Source organism: Colobus angolensis, unplaced genomic scaffold (genome assembly GCF_000951035.1).
Source record: "Colobus angolensis palliatus isolate OR3802 unplaced genomic scaffold, Cang.pa_1.0 Scaffold15, whole genome shotgun sequence".
NCBI lineage: Eukaryota > Metazoa > Chordata > Mammalia > Primates > Cercopithecidae > Colobus > Colobus angolensis.
In genome coordinates, this window is record NW_012114599.1 from 11,578,582 (window position 1) to 11,596,304 (window position 17,723).

Consider the following 17,723-nt stretch of genomic DNA (forward strand, 5'->3'; position numbering starts at 1 on the left):
ATGCACATGTACCCTAGAACTTAAAGTATTATAAAAAATAAAAAAAATTAAAAAAATTAAAAAAAAAAAGAAAACATCTTGGGTCAAATGAAAATGAAAACATGACATACCAAAAACTTATGGGATGTAGCAAAAGAGGTGATAGGAGGAAAATTTATTCTGGAAATGCTTACATTAAAAGAAGGAAGATTTTTGTATAATGGACTCAACCGAAGAAACTCACGTGTATGAAGCCAAATTAATAAATCCAAGAGTATAGTAACAGAAGCATCTGGAGAAGCTCAGGCTTAACTGCCAACTATTAACCACAGATCAATGGTTTTCAAAATGTTTCATGGAGCCCTAGATTTGAAAAAAGATGCTTCCATGGTTCCAAGCAAGATGGCTGAATAGGAACACCTCCAGTCTGCAGCTCCCAGCGAGACCAACACAGAAGGTAGGTGATTTCTGCATTTCCACCTGAGGTAACCAGTTCATCTCATTGGGACTGGTTAGACAGTGGGTGGAGCCCACAGACAGTGAGCTGAAGAGGGTGGGGTATTGGGGAACTCCCTCCCCGAGCCAAGGGAAGCCATGAGGGACTGTGCCATGAGCAACGGTGCTATCCAGTCTGGATGCTACGCTTTTCCTGTGCTTTTTGCAACCCGCAGACCAGGAGATTCCCTTGGGTGCTTACACCACCAGGGCCCTGGGTTTCAAGCACAAAACCGGGCAGCCATTTGAGCAGACACTGAGGTAGCTGCAGAAGTTTTTTTTTTTTTTTTTTTCATACCCCAGTTGTGCCTGGGGTGTGAACCCCAGAAAGACAGAACTCTTCACTCCCCTGGGAAGGGCGCCAAAGCCAGGGAGTTAGGTGTTCTTGCTCGGGGGATCCCACCCCCATGGAGCCCAGCAAGCTAAGATCCACTGGCTGGAAATACCCACCGCCAGCACAGCAGTCTGAAGTCTACCTGGGACATTTGAGCTTGGTAGGGGAGGGGCATCTGCCACTACTGAGGCTTGAGCCCCCGTCTTCCCCAGACAGTGTAAACAAAGCCACCAAGAAGTTCGGACTGGGTGGAGGCCAGGGCAATGCAGCAAAGCCACTGTAGTCAGACTGCCTCTCTAGATTCCTCCTCTCTGGGTGGGAAATCTCTGAAAGAAAGGTAGCAGCCCCAGTCAGGGGCTTATAGATAAAACTCCTATCACCCTGGGACAGAGCACCTGGGGGAAGTGGCGGCTGTGGGCACAGCTTCAGCAGACTTAAACGTTCCTGCTGGCTGGCTCTGAAGAGAGCAGCAGATCTCCCACCACAGCACTCGAGCTCTGCTAAGGGAGAGATTGCCTCCTCAAGTAAGTTCCTGACCCTGGTGCCTCCTAACGAGGAGACATCTCCCAGCAGAGGTTGACAGACACCTCATACAGGAGAGCTCGTCAGCATCTGGCAGGTGCCTCTCTGGGACAAAGCTTCCAGAGGAAGGAGCAGGCAGCAATCTTTGCTGTTCAGCAGCCTCTGCTGGTGATACCCCAGCAAACAGTATCTGGAGTGGACCTCCAGCAAACTCCAGCAGATCTGCAGAAGAGGGAGCTGACTGTTAGAAGGAAAACTAACAAACAGAAAGCAAAAACATCAAAATCAGCAAAAAAGACACCCACGCAAAACCCATCCTAAGGCCCTCACCATCAAAGATCAAAGGTAGATAAATCTATGAAAATGAGGAAGAACCAGTGCAAAAATGCTGAAAATTCCAAAATCCAGAATGCCTCTTCTCCTCCAAAGGATCACAACTCCTTGCCAGCAAGGGAACAAAGCTGGATGGAGAATGACTTTGACGAACTGACAAAAGTAGGCTTCAGAAGGTGGGTAATAACAAACTTCTCCGAGCTAAAGGAGCATGTCCTAACCCAATGCAAGGAAGCTAAGAACCTTGATAAAAGATTAGAGGAATTGCTAACTAGAATAACCAGTTTAGGGAAGAACATAAATGACCTGATGGAGTTGAAAAACACAGCACAAAAACTTCATGAAGCATACACAAGTATAATAACCAAATCAATCAAGCAGAAGAAAGGACATCAGATATTGCAAATTAACTTAATGAAATAAAGCGTAAAGACAAGATTAGAGAAAAAAGAATGCAAAGGAACAAATAAATCTTCCAAGAAACATGGGACTATGTGAAAAGACCAAATCTGTGTTTGATTGGTGTACCTGAAAGTGATTGGGAGAATGGAACCAAGTTGGAAAACACTCTTCAGGATATTATCCAGAACTCCCCCAACACAGCAAGACAGGCCAACACTAAAATTTGGAAAATACAGAGAACACCACAAAGATACTCCTTGAGAAGAGCAACCCCAAGAAACATAATCATTTGATTCACCAAGCTTGAAACAAACAAAAAATGTTAAGGGCAGCCAGAGAGAAAGGTCAGGTTACCAACAAAGGGAAGCCCATCAGACTAACAGGAGATCTCTCTGCAGAAACTCTACAAGCCAGAAGAGAGTGGTGGCTAATATTCAACAATCTTAAAAAAAGAATTTTCAACCCAGAATTTCATATTGAGCCAAACTAAGCTTCATAAGTGAAGGAGAAATAAAATCCTTCACAGACAAGCAAATGGTGAGGGATTTGGTAACCACCAGGCCTGCCTTACAAGAGTTCCTGAAGGAAGCACTAAATATGGAAAGGAAAAACCAGTATCAGCCACTGCAAAAACATACCAAAATATACAGACCAATGACACAATGAAGAAACTGCATCAACTAATGTGCAAAATAACCAGCTGGAATCATGATGACAGGATCAAATTCACACATAACAATATTAACCTTAAATGTAAATGGGCTAAGTGCCCCAATTAAAAGACACATATTAACCTTAAATGTAAATGGACTAAATTCCCCAATTAAAAGACACACATTAACCTTAAATATAAATGGACTAAATTCCTTAATTAAAAGACACAGACTGGCAAATTGGATAAAGAGTCAAGACCCATTGGTGTGCAGTATTCAGGAGACCCGTATCATGTGCAAAGATATGCATAGACTCAAAATAACGGGATGGAAGAATATTTATCAAGCAAATGGAAAGAAAAAAAAGAAAGATAGAAAGAAAGAAGCAGGGGTTGCAATCCTAGTCTCTGAAAAACAGACTTTAAACCAACACAATCAAAAAATCAAGGTCATTACATAACGGTAAGGGAATTACTACAACAAGAAGAACTAACTATTCTAAATATATATGCACCCAGTACAGGAACACCCAGATTCATAAAGCAAGTTCTTAGAGAACTACAAAGAGACTTACACTCCCACATATTAACAGTGGGAGACTTCAAAACCCCGCTGTCAATATTAGACAGATCAATGAGATAGAAAATTAACAAGGATATTCAGGACTTTAATTCAGCTCTGGATCAAGAGGATCTAATAGACATCTACAGAAATCTCCACCCCAAATCAACAGAATATACATTCCTCTCAGCACCACATAGCATTTATTCAAATACTGACCACATAATTGGAAGTAAAACACTAATCAGCAAATGTAAAAGAACAGAAATCATAGCAAACAGTCTCTCAGGCCACAGTGCAATCAAATTAGAACTCAAGATTAAGAAATTCACTCAAAACTGCACAACTACATGGAAATGGAAAAACGTGCTCCTGAATGACTACTGGGTAAACAATAAAATTAAGGCAGAAATAAATAAGTTCTTTGAAATCAATAAGAACAAAGATAAAACATACCAGAATCTCTGGGACACAGCTAAAGCAGTCAGTAGAGGGAAATTTATAGCACTAAAGGCCCACAAAAGAAAGTGAGAAATATCTAAAATTGACACCTTAACATCACAATTAAAAGAACTAGAGCAGCAACAGCAAATAAATTCAAAACATAGCACAAGATGAGAAATATCTAAGATCAGAGCAGAACTGAAGGAGATAGACATGAAAAATCCTTCAAAAAACATCAATGAATCCAGGAGTTGGTTTTTTGAGAAGATCAACAAAATAGATAGACTGCTAGCAAGACTAATAAAGAAGAAAAGAGAGAAGAATTAAATAGACACAATAAAACATGATAAAAGGGATATTACCACTGATCCCACAGAAATACAAACTACCATCAGAGAATACTATAAACACCTCTATGCAAATAAACTAGAAAATCTACAAGAAATGGATAAATTCCTGGACACACACACCCTCCCAAGACTAAACCAGGAAGAAGTCAAATCCCTGAATAGACCAATAATAAGTTCTGAAATTGAGGCAGTGATTAATAGCCTACCAACCATAAAAAGTCCGGGTCCAGATGGATTCACAGCCGAATTCTACCAGAGGCACAAAGAGGAGCTGGTACCATTCCTTCTGAAACTATTCCAAAAAACAGAAAAAGAGGGACTCCTCCCTAACTCATTTTATGAGGCCAGCATCATCCTGATACCAAAACCTGGCAGAGACACAACAAAAAAAGAAAATTTCAGCCCAATATCCTTGATGAAGATCGATGCAAAAATCCTCAGTAAAATACTGGCAAACTGAATCCAGCAACACATCAAATAGCTATCCACCACAATCAAGTCAGCTTCATCCCGAGGATGCGAGGCTGGTTCAACATATGCAACATATTGATTATCTCAATAGATGCAGAAAAGGCCTTTGATAAAATTCAACACGACTTCATGCTAAAAACATTCAATAAACTAGGAATTGATGGAACATATCTGAAAATAATATACTGAATAGGCAGAAGCTGGAAGCATTCCCTTTGGAACCCAGCACAAGACAAGGATGCCCTCTCTTACCACTCCCATTCAACACAGTATTGGAAGTTCCAGCCAGGGCAATCAGGCAAGATAAATAAATAAAGGGTATTCAGATATGAAGAGAGGAAGTCAAATTGTCTGTTTGCAGATATCATAACTGTATATATAGAAAACCCTATCATCTCAGCCCCAAAACTCCTTAAACTGATAAGCAACTTCAGCAAACTCTCAGGATAAAAAATCACATGCATTCCTATAAACCAAAAATCACATGCATTCCTATAAACCAATAATAGAGAGCCAAATCATGAGTGAACTCCCATTCACATTTGCTACAAATAGAATAAAATGCCTAGGAATACAACTTAGAGGGGATGTGAAGGACTTCTTCAAGAAGGGCTACAAACCACTTCTCAAGGAAATAAGAGAGTACACAAACAAATGGAAAAACATTCCATGCTCATGGATAGGAAGAACCAATATTGTGAAAATGGCCATACTTCCCAAAATAATTTATAGATTCAATGCTATTCCCATCAAGCTACCATAGACTTTCTTCACAGAATTAGAAAAAACTACTTTAAATTTCATATGGAACCAAAAAAGAGCCCATATAGTCAAGACAATCCTAAACAAAAAACAAAGCTGGAGGCATCATACTACCTGACTTCAAACTATACTACAAGGCTACAGTAACCAAAACAGCATGGTACTGGTACCAAAACAGATATATAGACCAATGGAAAAGAACAGAGGCCTCAGAAGTAACACCACACACCTACAACCGTCTGATCTTTGACAAACCTGACAAAAACAAGCAATGGGGAAAGGATTCCCTGTTTAATAAATGGTGTTGGGAAAACTGGCTAGCCATCCATACGCAGAAAACTGAAACTGGACCCCTTCCTTACATCTTATACAAAAATCAACTCAAGAAGGATCAAAGACTTAAATGTAAGACCTAAAGCCATAAAAACCCTAGAAGAAAACCTAGGCAATACCATTCAGGACATAGGCATGGGCAAAGACTTCATGACTAAAACACCAAAAGCAATTGCAACAAAAGCCAAAATAGACAAACTGGATCTAATTAAACTAAAGAACTTCTGCACAGTAAAAGAAACTATCATCAGAGTGAACAGGCAACCTACAGAGTGGGAGAAAATTTCTGCAATCTATCCATCTGACAAAGGGCTAATATCAAGAATCTACAAGGAACTTAAATAAATTTACAAGAAAAAAACCAAACAACCCTATCAAAAAGTGGGTGAAGAATATGAACAGACACTTCTTAAAAGAAGACATTTATGCGGCCAACAAACATATAAAAAAACCTCATCATCACTGGTCGTTAGAGAAATGCAAATCAAAACCATAATGAGATACCATCTCACGCCAGTTAGAATGGCGATAATTAAAATGTCAGGAAACAACAGATGCTGGAGAGGATATGGAGAAATAGGAACACTTTTACACTGTTGGTGGGAGTGTAAATTAGTTTAACCATTGTGGAAGACAGTGTGGCAATTCCTCAAGGATCTAGAACCAGAAATATCATTTGACCCAGCAATCCCATTAATGGGTATAAACCCAAAGGATTATAAAGCATTCTACTATACAGATATATGCATAGGTAGGTATGTGCCATGGTGGTTTGCTGTACCCATCAACCCATCATCTATGTTAGGTATTTGCAGGGACAGGGTGAAGCTGGAAACCATCATTCTCAGCAAACTAACACAGGAACAGAAAACCAAACACTACATGTTCTCACTCATAAGTGAGAGTTGAACAATGAGAACACATGGACACAGGGAGGGGAACATCACACACTGAGGGCTGTCAGGGGGTAGAGAGCAAGGGGAGGGGTACCATTAGGACAAATACCTCCATCAGATCTCATGAGACTTATTATCATGAGAATTGCACAGGAAAGATTGTCCCCCATGATTTAATTACCTCCCCCTGGGTCCCTCCCACAACATGTGGGAATTCTGGACATACAATTCAAGTTGAGATTTGGGTGGGGACACAGTCAAACCATATCAATACAACATAAACAAAATGAAGGGAAAAACAACCCATGATCATCTCCATTGATGCAGAAAAATCATTTGACAAAATTTATCACCTTTTTATGATAAAAGCACTCAACAAATTAGGAATAAAAATTAACTGCTTCAATATATTAAAGGCCATATGTGAAAAGTCCACAGCTGACATCATAGTCAATGGTGAAAAGCTGAAAGCTTTCTTATTAAGATTAGGAACAAGACAAGGGTGCTCTTTATCACTTCTAGTCAACATAGTACTAAAAGTCCTAACCAGTGCAACTAGGCAAGATGATGAAATAAAAGGCATCCAAATTAGGGAGAAACAAAGTTATCCTCTGATCACAGACAACACAATCTTATAGGTAGAAAAAAAACCCTAAATATTTCACACACATATACAAAATAAGAATTAATAAAATTCAGCAAAGTTGCAGGATAGAAAATCAACACACAAAAATCAGGTGTTTTTCTATGCATTAACAATGAGCTATCTGGAAAGAATTATAAAAATACTTTCACTTATAATTGCATCAAAAGTGTAAAATACTTAGAAATAAACTTAACTGAGATGAAAAACCTGTACACTGAAAACTACAAAACACTGTTGAAAGAATTTAAATAAGATACAAATAGAAAGACATCCCATGTTTGTGGATTTGAAAGTTTATAATGTTAAGATGTCAATCCTACCCAAAATAATCTACAGATGCAATGCAATCCCTCTGAAAATCCCAGTATTTTTTGTAGAAATAGAAACATCTATCCTGAAATTCATTTGGAATTCCAAGACACCCCAAATGGCCAAAATTATCTTGAAAAATAAAAACAAAGTTGGAGGTCTCACACCTCCTGATTTTCAAACTTACTACAAAGCTACAGTAACCAAACAGTGTGGTACAGTGTGGCATAAAGACAGATGCATAGGCCAGGGAAAGAAAATGGAAAGCCCAGAAGTCAACCACACATATATGACCACATGACTTTTGACAAAGGTTCCAAGATCATTCACAAAGGAGAAAGGGTAATTTCTTCAACAAACGGTGTTGAGAAAACTGGATATTCACATTTAAAAGAATGAAGTAAGACCATTACTTAATATCACACACAAAAATTAACTCAAAATGCATCAAAGACCTAAATGTAAAACCTAAAGCTATAAAACTCTTAAAACATAACGCAACGGTGGATTTGGCAATGATTTATTGATTATGGCACTAAAAGCATAGGCAATAAAAGAAAAAATTGACAAACTAGACTACCTCAAAATCTAAAACTTCTGTGAATCAAAGGACATACTCAGCAAAAAGGCAGCCTACACACTGGGAGAAAATATTTGCAAATTGTATTTTTTTTTTTCAAATTGTATATTTTTTAAAGTGTTAATATCCAAAATATAAAGAACTCCTACAAATCAACAACAAAATAAAACCTGATTTAAAAAAATGATCAAGAGACTTGAATTGGCATTTCTCCAAAGAAGGTATACAAATGGGGAGCAGTCACACAAAAAGATGTTCAATGTTACTAATCACTAGGGATATTCAAATAAAAACCCACAATGAGATGCCACCTCATACCCATTAGGATGGCTACTATAACAAAACAAAACAAAATAGTAAGTGTTGGTAAGGTAGTGGAGAAACTGGAATCCTTCTACATTCTTGGTGCAAATGTAAAATGGTGCAGCCACTATGGAAAACAATATGGTAGTTCCTCAAAAAATTAAAATATAATTACCATATGATCCAATAATTCCACTTCTGGATATATACTCAAAAGTATTGAAAGCAAGGTTTCGAACAGATAGTTGCATGCATATGTTCATAGATAGTGCATTATTCACAATAGTTAAACATGGAAGCACCCCAAATTGTCCACTGATGGATAAAGGATATGCAAAATGTGATATATACATACAGTGGAATATTATTCAGCCTTAAAAAGGAAGGACATTCTGACATATGCTAAAACACGGATGAACTTTGAGGACATTATACACCATGCTAAGTGAAATAAGCTGGTCTCAAAATACCATATGATTCCCCTTATATGAGGTACTTGCAGTAGCCAAAATCATATATATAAAGTAGAGTGATGGTTGACAAGGGCTAGGGAGAGAGCAGAGTAGAGAGTTCTTATCTAATGGGTGGAGAGTTTAGTTTCAGTTTTGCAAGATGAAAAGAGTTGTGGAAACGGATGGTGGTGATGGCTGTACAACAATGTGAATCTACTTAATGTCACTGAAACACACATTTTAAAATGGTTAAGATGGTAACTTCTGTATTTATCACAATTTTTAAAAATTAAAATCAAAAGACCACTTTTTAAGACACATGCTAAGAACAAGAGAAAACCACAAAAGTAAAAATAACATCTTAGCCCTATGATACAAATTTGGGGAACATTTTATTAGGATAATTAGAAATAATGCAAATTCCTTTCCTCTATAAAATCTAATTGTATTCTAACTTAAATATTTTCAATTGTTTACACGCATTTTCATTCATTAGCTACTTTGATAAATACTTTATAATAGTCTTTGTTTAATACAATGGGAAAAAAATGAAAAACACTCATTTTTAAAAATAAAATTTTGGGAGACTAATATACATACTTTTTCCCGATTTCAGAATTCCTTGAATGCCCAGATTTGCACATACATGAATGTGTATTAAAATTACTTAGTTAAAATATCTGGTTTCGAAATATTCTATATATTCCACTAAACATTTTTAACTTCTAATTTGATTCTTGTGTTAATAAAAACATCATCTGTCAGTGGAACATCGGGCATGAGAAATACAGCTAGCAAGGCTGATATATATGAAAATGTGTGTACTGATGAATATAACTCTAGAGATTATGTAAGAAGACTGTTTCTAACGATTAGAGTATGATAAAAGGGGATACTAAACTCTCAAAGAATGTATTACTTTTAGAAGGTCCACACATCAAGGCTTGATGTTATTTTCAGACCACAAAAGTATTACATCAGTCACTCAGAAATCTGAGATTAGCCCATTTTTAAGCAGTAAATCTGAAAAAAGCTTAAAACAAAATCATCTTTGACTTCCATACTCCAATAACATCAGCAAACTAACTTTCAAAAGTACAGCAATTAAATTTATACTGCAATGTAGGAATCTTTTTCAGAAAATGCAGTGAACTTGGTGAGGAAAGGGGAGTTATGAGAAATGAATTCTACAGACTATGAAAGTGACTGGTGGGAAAACTATTTGAGGTGCCCTTCTAAGACAGGGTAAAGTCTGAAGTGACCTTATTTTAGGAATTTCAATAGGTGAAGATCTGTCTTCATCTTGAAACAAGACAGCAAAGTCTTCATCTTCAGATGGGCCTGAAGTTACTTCGTTTTGAAATGGGATAAAGCCACCAGAATTTTTATAAGATGAAGAAAATCCAGCTTTATGGAGGAATGGGAAAGTTCCACTTTGAGAGGGATGCTGTTGAATCGTGATTGGAGAATGATCTGTGCTGTAACTTTCAGTACCAGGATGAAGGAAATCTTTTAAATCTTTACATAATTGGCCCCTTTGTTGAATATCAGTGGCAATTCCATTTTGTTGATCGGGAGAGGAAATATCACTTGCAAGAGAAAAGGAGGATGATGTGCTTTGTTGATAGGAGGCTGTATCATTAGTGTTCCCAAAGGCTGGAGAAGTAGTGTTTGTTTCAAAATTCTTAAAATTTTTAGTGTTATATTCAGGAGCAGAGGTGGTTATATGTTTTTTAGCATCAGTATTATTTGAGGTTTTAGAAAAGATTTTGATTTCTTTTAGATTAAACATATTCTGGCCACTTGCTTGAGGATCAAAAAAATTGGCACTCTTGTAATAGGAAACTATACTTAGTTTATGGGATGAGAAACGTCTTCTGCAGGACATAAAGCTACCAAAATGGTCTGAGGAAGATTTTAAATCAGTGAAGTTTGTGTCTTCTTCAGAATCAAAGTTAGCTCTACTTTGTTGCTGGTATGGGGAAGCATTTCTTTTTTGAAATCCAACAAATAAAGAACATCTTCTTTCAGAGAAAGATGGACTTGATAGAGATAATAACCTTCTACTTGCTTTGGCTGAATTGACTTTACATGTTACAGGGGAATAAGATGTTTTATGACCAAGAGATACATTTGGTTGTGAAATAGAAGAGGCTCCACGATGCTGGGCGTCTGTAGTAACTTGATCTTCTGGAAAACATCGCTGGAAGCTCTGGTCCTCTTTGCAGCAGCTAGAGTGAGAAAAGGGTCAAATGAGGAAAAAAAATAGGGAGCAGAGTGGAGACCTGCCAAGCCTCCTGAAGGATAATATCCACCTTTTGGTGTCTACCAGCTGGTACTGTTTCCATACCATTATGGAAACAGCAGGGAATAAGAATAGGGGAGCTGAAGTTAATGGTCACACAGATGTACTCAAAAGAATACACAAGTCTAAAAGCTTATTTCTGCCTACATAGTACCTACCCACTCTATTAAACCTTAGGAAGAGAAGTTCATAAAATTAGGGAAGCAGTTAGAAAGATCAGGGGAAGCATATGCCAGGATACCAGAACAAAAAGATTCCTAAAGGAAAAGACAGAACTGGTTTTAAAAATAATAAACCAGGCTGGCCGCAGTGGCTCACGCCTCTAATCCCAGCACTTTGGGAGGTTGAGGCGGGTGGATCACGAGGTCAGGAGATCGAGACCGTCCTGGCTAACACAGTGAAACCCCGTCTCAACTAAAAATATTAAAAAATTAGCCAGGCGTGGTGTTGGGTGCCTGTAGTCCCAGCTACTCGGGAGGCTGAGGCGGGAGAATGGTGTCAACCCGGAAGTCAGAGGTTGCAGTGAGCCAAGATCGCACCACTGCATTCCAGTCTGGGTGACAAGCGAGACTCCTTCTCAAAAAAAAAAAAAAAAAGTAATAAACCACAATATCTGTTTGAGACTACTAAACTACTATATTTAAAGGAGTTAAGGAGAATAAACTTATATTCTGTTGACTAATTGTATTTTAAAATATTAACCATGGATGAAGCAGAATCTCTCTGGGGATAATGATTTAAGTAAATATCCGGACAGTCCAGGATATCCAGTTATTATGGGAAACTAAAGGAAGCACTAAAGGTTGGTTTATGAATATTTTCAATGTTCTTTTAGCATATGTTGAAGTTTTTTTCTAAGGCTTACCTTAAGCATTTTCCCATTTTGAATTTAATCCAAAGTAAGTCTCTCCCCTCCCTTCTAGGCCATCATCTTTAAGCCATAAAATGCCCTGTGTAGGTGGAACAGGTCAGAAGACTGAATGCTCAAGCTGCATATGGAGTTAACATGGTAACAACACAGAATGTGATGACAGCAGACTTTAGAATCTCATTACATCAGTTTATATTAGAACTGTTCTGTAGCTCAGCTTTCTCAGAAGTTGGAATTCACATGGCTGTGGAATGTGTTTCTACCTTCACTGTTCAAGCAGTTATCCAACAAATCCAGGGGTGGGAAAACAGCTGGATGAGGACAATAACATATATGACACCTGCACAATCCTTTACCTTGGACCATCTCTCTCACCAGCTGCCTTCCACATCCCTGTCCTACTAACTCCTTCTTCTTTCACTCAAACATTCTTTACCCCAGATTTTTGCATCCTTCAGTGATACGGAAAAGCAACTGTTAGAGATTTTGGCCTAAAGATACATTGAGCAGGGAAAAAAAAGTTTAATAAGTAGCACATGTCCTTGCCCCCACAAATGAAACAAGCCCCATCCACCCTAGCAGTCAAGTATGCCATCTGACTGCTTGGGCCATTTGTACAGATTACGGGGATATGCTGTGCCACGATTACTCCTCAGAACAACTGATACCCACCTAAACGCAAGGTTAACAGTTAATTAGAAAAGAAACACTATCCTTTCTTATCCAAACCAATTTGGGTTACTGTCCCCGTAACAGGTATATGTGTATTTGTATAACTACCTATGACATGAAACACCCCCTCAAATACTTTCTTTTACTGTGCAATCTCCTGATTCTAAATACTACTACCACCTCTAGCCTTTGCTCCCTTCCTAACACCCTAATGCAGGAAATCCTTGAACAAATTCCTTTTAAGAGACCCAAAGCTCTCCCTAATGTTCAACATACAATGGTCGGATTTGTAATTTGATTTTAGTTTACATACAAACTAATAAATTAATCTCTTACTGTTTCATGGATGCTGGCAGAAGACATGAGATTCCTGGGTTAGAGACAGAAGACTTACGTTACTTACAGCACAGCAAAGCAGCATGATCACCAGGACATTTATATTGGTTTTCCTGGGTCCCACATTGCCACAGGGGCAATGCAGAGGGCCCAAGGACACTTGCATTCACAGTGGATTGTGTTACAGGAAAGAAGGTTGAGCTGAAATGATCTACCACTTTTACAGTAAGTAGTAAGCAAACCTGCTAAACCTGCTCTTGGTCCTGAAGGGAAACAGTAACTCATTCTTCAAGGTTGCTCAACACAACCCTGAAAAATGGCCCACATAAAGAATGACCAGGGCCTTACATGCGTGGCTCATGTAGCAAGATGTCTGGGAGCACAAGAAGCCCAAGGAGGACTGTCTGTCTCTGTAGCAATCTATTAAATTTTCCCTCTCTTGTGAGATTACTGTCTTTTGTTCCTAAGCCACACTAAGGTCTGATTGTCATTTTCCAAAAGGATCTCTTCTGCACATTGCAAGAACAGAATATGTAATGCTTATAAAGTTTCTCTAAGAAATTTTTCTTTGAAAAATTGGCCCAGCTTGTTGTTTAACACTCCCACCAATGACTCTGAAGAAGCATCTGCTCACTGAGCTACCCCAAAGGAAATAATTATTTGTAACTAAATCTCAATATTGTTAATCATTGCTGCTCAGTGGAGGTAATAAAGAGGTCAGATCACTCACCCGACCCTATTCAAGCAAATCTATGATTATCCAGACAAAAACAAAAGGTGTTTGGGTGTGGTGCATTTGGGGGATGAGGAAGAAGATCCAGATCTGCTCAGACATCAGAAAAGAAATATCATACCAGTACAGATAATATCTAGAAGCTGTTTAATATTGTTCTAGGTGAAGAACTTACCTAACCCTCTAAATGTCTGCAAATTGCCTCCTTTTGGCTTATTTTTAAGAGAACCAAAATTAGACTTAGCCCAAAAGCAAATAGTAACCCCTTATAATGACAAGCATCTAAAACATGTTCATCCTTCAATTCATTTCCAATTCTCTTCATTATCAATTCTATGACCCCAGGTACCTTCTGCTTTTATCATGCCCTATGGCCACCCAAACCTCCTCCTTTTCTACAACAGCCACTCTATTCTCACCAAGGTCAATATTTCATCATTATACTCACTATGCCCAATGAACCTTTTGTTTATCTCTAACCATAATTTCCACTCATTAAAATGAAAAGTTCATCATGATTGCTCAGGTGGATGTTAAAAAATCTTCTAGAACAAAGCTTCTCAAATGTTAGGGTGTGTAAGAGTCATCCACAGAGCTTGTTAAAATGCAGATTCCTGAGCACTGCTCCCAGACATTCCGATTCGCTAGGTCAGAGGTATGTCCTGAGAATGTGCATTTCCCACACTCCCACAGGCAAGACGGGATGCTGATGTTGCTGGTCCACAGACCCCAGTTTGAGTAGCTCTGTTCCAGAACATATGGGTCATTGACGACCCCCAGAGTCAAGGCAGAAGTGTCTTTGAAGGTACCTCATAGCAGCTGCCTATCTAAGCTGGAGTCTAGAAAAGACAGTGAACAATACCAGGACTGAATGTCCCCCTCCTGGAACCCAGATGACAAGTCTCTTCAGAGAATCTATATTACACATGGGGAGAAGTTGGAGGCACAAGGGGAGAGCCCTGACTGGGACTGAAACCTTAACACAAAGAACAAGTCCCAAACTAAAAATTGAGTTAACTTGAATTGACAAATGTAAGTTTTTCCACATTATCCAAAACAAATATTGTGAAGTACTCTGAATTCAGCTATTGAAAAACACACATCTGTAGCTGATCTGAGTGTAGTATTATTCTTCAATAATAATAATACAAACTATTCAATTCATTACACTAATTTAGTTGTTTTTATAAACAGTTTATCAAATGTGCCTGATTGTGGACAGTAACAGCAATATTCATTTTTAAATTAGCACCAGGTAAACTGTTGTATTTCCTTTCACTACAACATTACACTCTATCCACGTAAGTTCCCTGTTTGCAGTTGGTTACCAAGATGACACAGCTGTCTGTATGTGACTTGCGAGGCAGAAAAAGTATGGCTTTTTTATGAATATAGCACAAATATTGGTTATTTCTATTTTATAGAAATTCTACTTTCAGAATTTTCTCATCCATATATTATTTTCTTTTGAGAGAAAGAAGGTTATTAAAATTAATTCACTGAATAAGTCAGAAACAGAAAGTCAAATACTACATATTCTCATTCATAAGAGGGAACTAAATAATGTGTACACACATGGACATTGAGCATGCAATAAAAGACAGTAGACACTTCTAAAGGTGGGAGGGTGGGAGGAGGTGAGGGATGAGAAATTACCTAATGGGTACAATGTACACTATTTGGGTGATAGTTACACTAAAAGCTCATACTTTGCAAAACAGCCATGTAACAGAACTGCATTTTTACTCTCTAAATCTACAAAAATCAAAATTAAAAAAATAATTTCAAAAAATAAATTCACTAAAAGCATTCTAGTCAAGAATATAGAACAGGACACAATCAAGGGTTTGAAATGATGCAAAAACAAGCTGGAAGTAGTTTTGAAACAATGAAAACAAAAAGTATGTATTCTAGGCCAACAAGTATATATGCATTCTAGCAACATTAGATAATTTGTTTTCTTCTCTATACTCTCCACATCCTCCGCCTTTTGCCTCTCTATCAAGCTCACCCTAAAAATCCCCAAATCTGGATCAATTCAACCACCAGGGTTCTTACTCTCATATATGAAATGGCAATAACTATTGAAAAACAGAATCATCCAACAGTGAAGACTGGCACGTAGTCTTGAATCTCAAATGGGGAAACCACCTCCTGGGTAATCCTTATTAATGTTTCTAGTTAATTACCTCTTCTACTCTCCACACCTGCTCTTCCAAACGTTCTTCCGTCACATGTTCATTCATCATTAACGCAAATACTTCATGATAATTTATCATGTGCTGAATGATAAACTGTGCTAAGCACTGGGAACATCACAGCAAACACATTAGTGCAGATTCTTAAGGAGGTCAAAGTCCTAAGACATGGAAACTGATAGAGGACAGGAGAGGGATCGTATAGGGAAGAGAAAAATAAAGCATCTCACTCTTCTTCCTCAAATGTGTCAGTGTCCATTCACCTCCACCCTAGCAGATGGCCTACAGTCCACCCTCTCTGAAAAAACTAAAGTTATAAGCCAGGAACTCTTTCAACTTCCAACTCCTATACCCACAAAGGTATCTACTTTCTTTTTTCTTTTTTTTTTTTTGAGATGGAATCTCGCTCTGTCGCCCAGGCTGGAGTGCAGTGGTGCAATCTCGGCTCACTGCAACCTCCACCTCCCGGGCTCACGCTATTCTCCTGCCTCAGCCTCCCAAACAGCTGGGACCACAGGCGCCCGCCACCACGCCCGGCTAATTTTTTTGTATTTTTAGTAGAGACAGTGTTTCACTGTGTTCACCAGGATGGTCTCGATCTCCTGACCTCATGATCTGCCCGCCTCAGCCTCCCAAAGTGCTGGGATTATAGGCGTGAGCCACCGCGCCCGGCCAAGGTATCTACTTTCTATTTCATAGAGTCAGAAACAACATCAATTGTAAGAAAGAAAGAAAATTATGATTCAGTTCTATAATGCTATTAATTGATGGTAAGAAACATCTCCATTTACAAGACTTAAAATGTTAAAAATGTTCATCTTAGAATTAATGAAATACAGTAGGTTGAACCCACCTGTTTCCTCTTAGTTAGGTTAGGCTTAAAAAGGTATTCAAATGGAATTGAGGTGAGTTTCATACATGGGTATTCACCTTGAGAGGTGAAGTCTGAATTCAGCAGGTATTTCACATACGCCTTCACCTTATCCCCCTTCCCTTTATCCCCTAGGATACTGTTTTTAGAGCATTCTGACACCATGTACTTTCTTAAGTGGGGATGAGTAAGGCGAGAGGCAGTGCAGCAGAGTGGTAAAGTGTACAGACTCTATCCCTTACCAGTGAGTTGCCTAATCTTTCCCAGACTCCACTGCCTTGTGTATAAAACTTCAGAGTTAATGTGTATATTAAATGAGATAATGAACATAAAACATTTAGGACAGGATCTGGAAAAAATTATTGATGTAGTTGACTTCCATTCTCTTCTGTAATATCTGTGTAGTCACAGAACTGGGGTCTTTTTTTTTCCCTTACATAACATGTAGAATTACCATAATTTTGATTTTGTATATATTGTATCGATTGTACTAAGCATTAGAGACTTGTAGAAATCTAAGTATTACTCTTGGTGTCAAGGTATTGGGGTACCCAGATTCATTTGTAGATGTGCTGGTACAGTGGATGGTTGTTGGACACTTCAAGTTTTGAAGAAGGCACAGGAAGATCACTAGATGAGGCTTTTGAAGACAAATGTGTCCAAATTGGAATCCATGGCCAATAGCATATAAGCTCTAAGAGTGCAAGGGCTTTGTTACCACTGTACTCATCTACAAGAGTGTAGCTCATAGTGGCTGCTCAGAAAACATTTGTTTTAGAAATGAATGAATCTGCAAATGTGTTCTTTCTGTCTTTCTTAAGAATCTATTGGTTATTATATGTATAGATTTAATGGCAACAGGGACATTGATTAGGAAGATAACAAAATGTAGAGAAGAGCTTAACCTTTTCC

The 17,723-nt window shown here is 38.2% G+C and overlaps 1 protein-coding gene across 5 annotated transcripts in view; it reads right to left on the reverse strand.

Annotated features, from left to right (window-relative positions):
• Positions 1 to 17,723, reverse strand: part of RMDN2 (regulator of microtubule dynamics 2) — a 141,164-nt gene that overhangs the window by 107,409 nt on the left and 16,032 nt on the right. Inside the window, exons 1-2 of one of the 5 annotated variants that reach the window (XM_011935955.1) lie at positions 11,996 to 12,147; positions 10,088 to 11,056 (exon numbers count right to left, since the gene is read on the reverse strand). The exons of 2 other annotated variants lie outside the window; for them this stretch is intronic. In XM_011935955.1, the coding sequence (XP_011791345.1) occupies positions 10,088 to 11,056; positions 11,996 to 12,012 (986 nt within the window). In that variant the 5' untranslated portion in view covers positions 12,013 to 12,147. Of the gene's footprint in view, positions 1 to 10,087; positions 11,057 to 11,995; positions 12,148 to 17,723 lie in introns of those variants that run through there. 2 more of the 5 variants (XM_011935954.1, XM_011935958.1) reach the window with 2 other exon arrangements.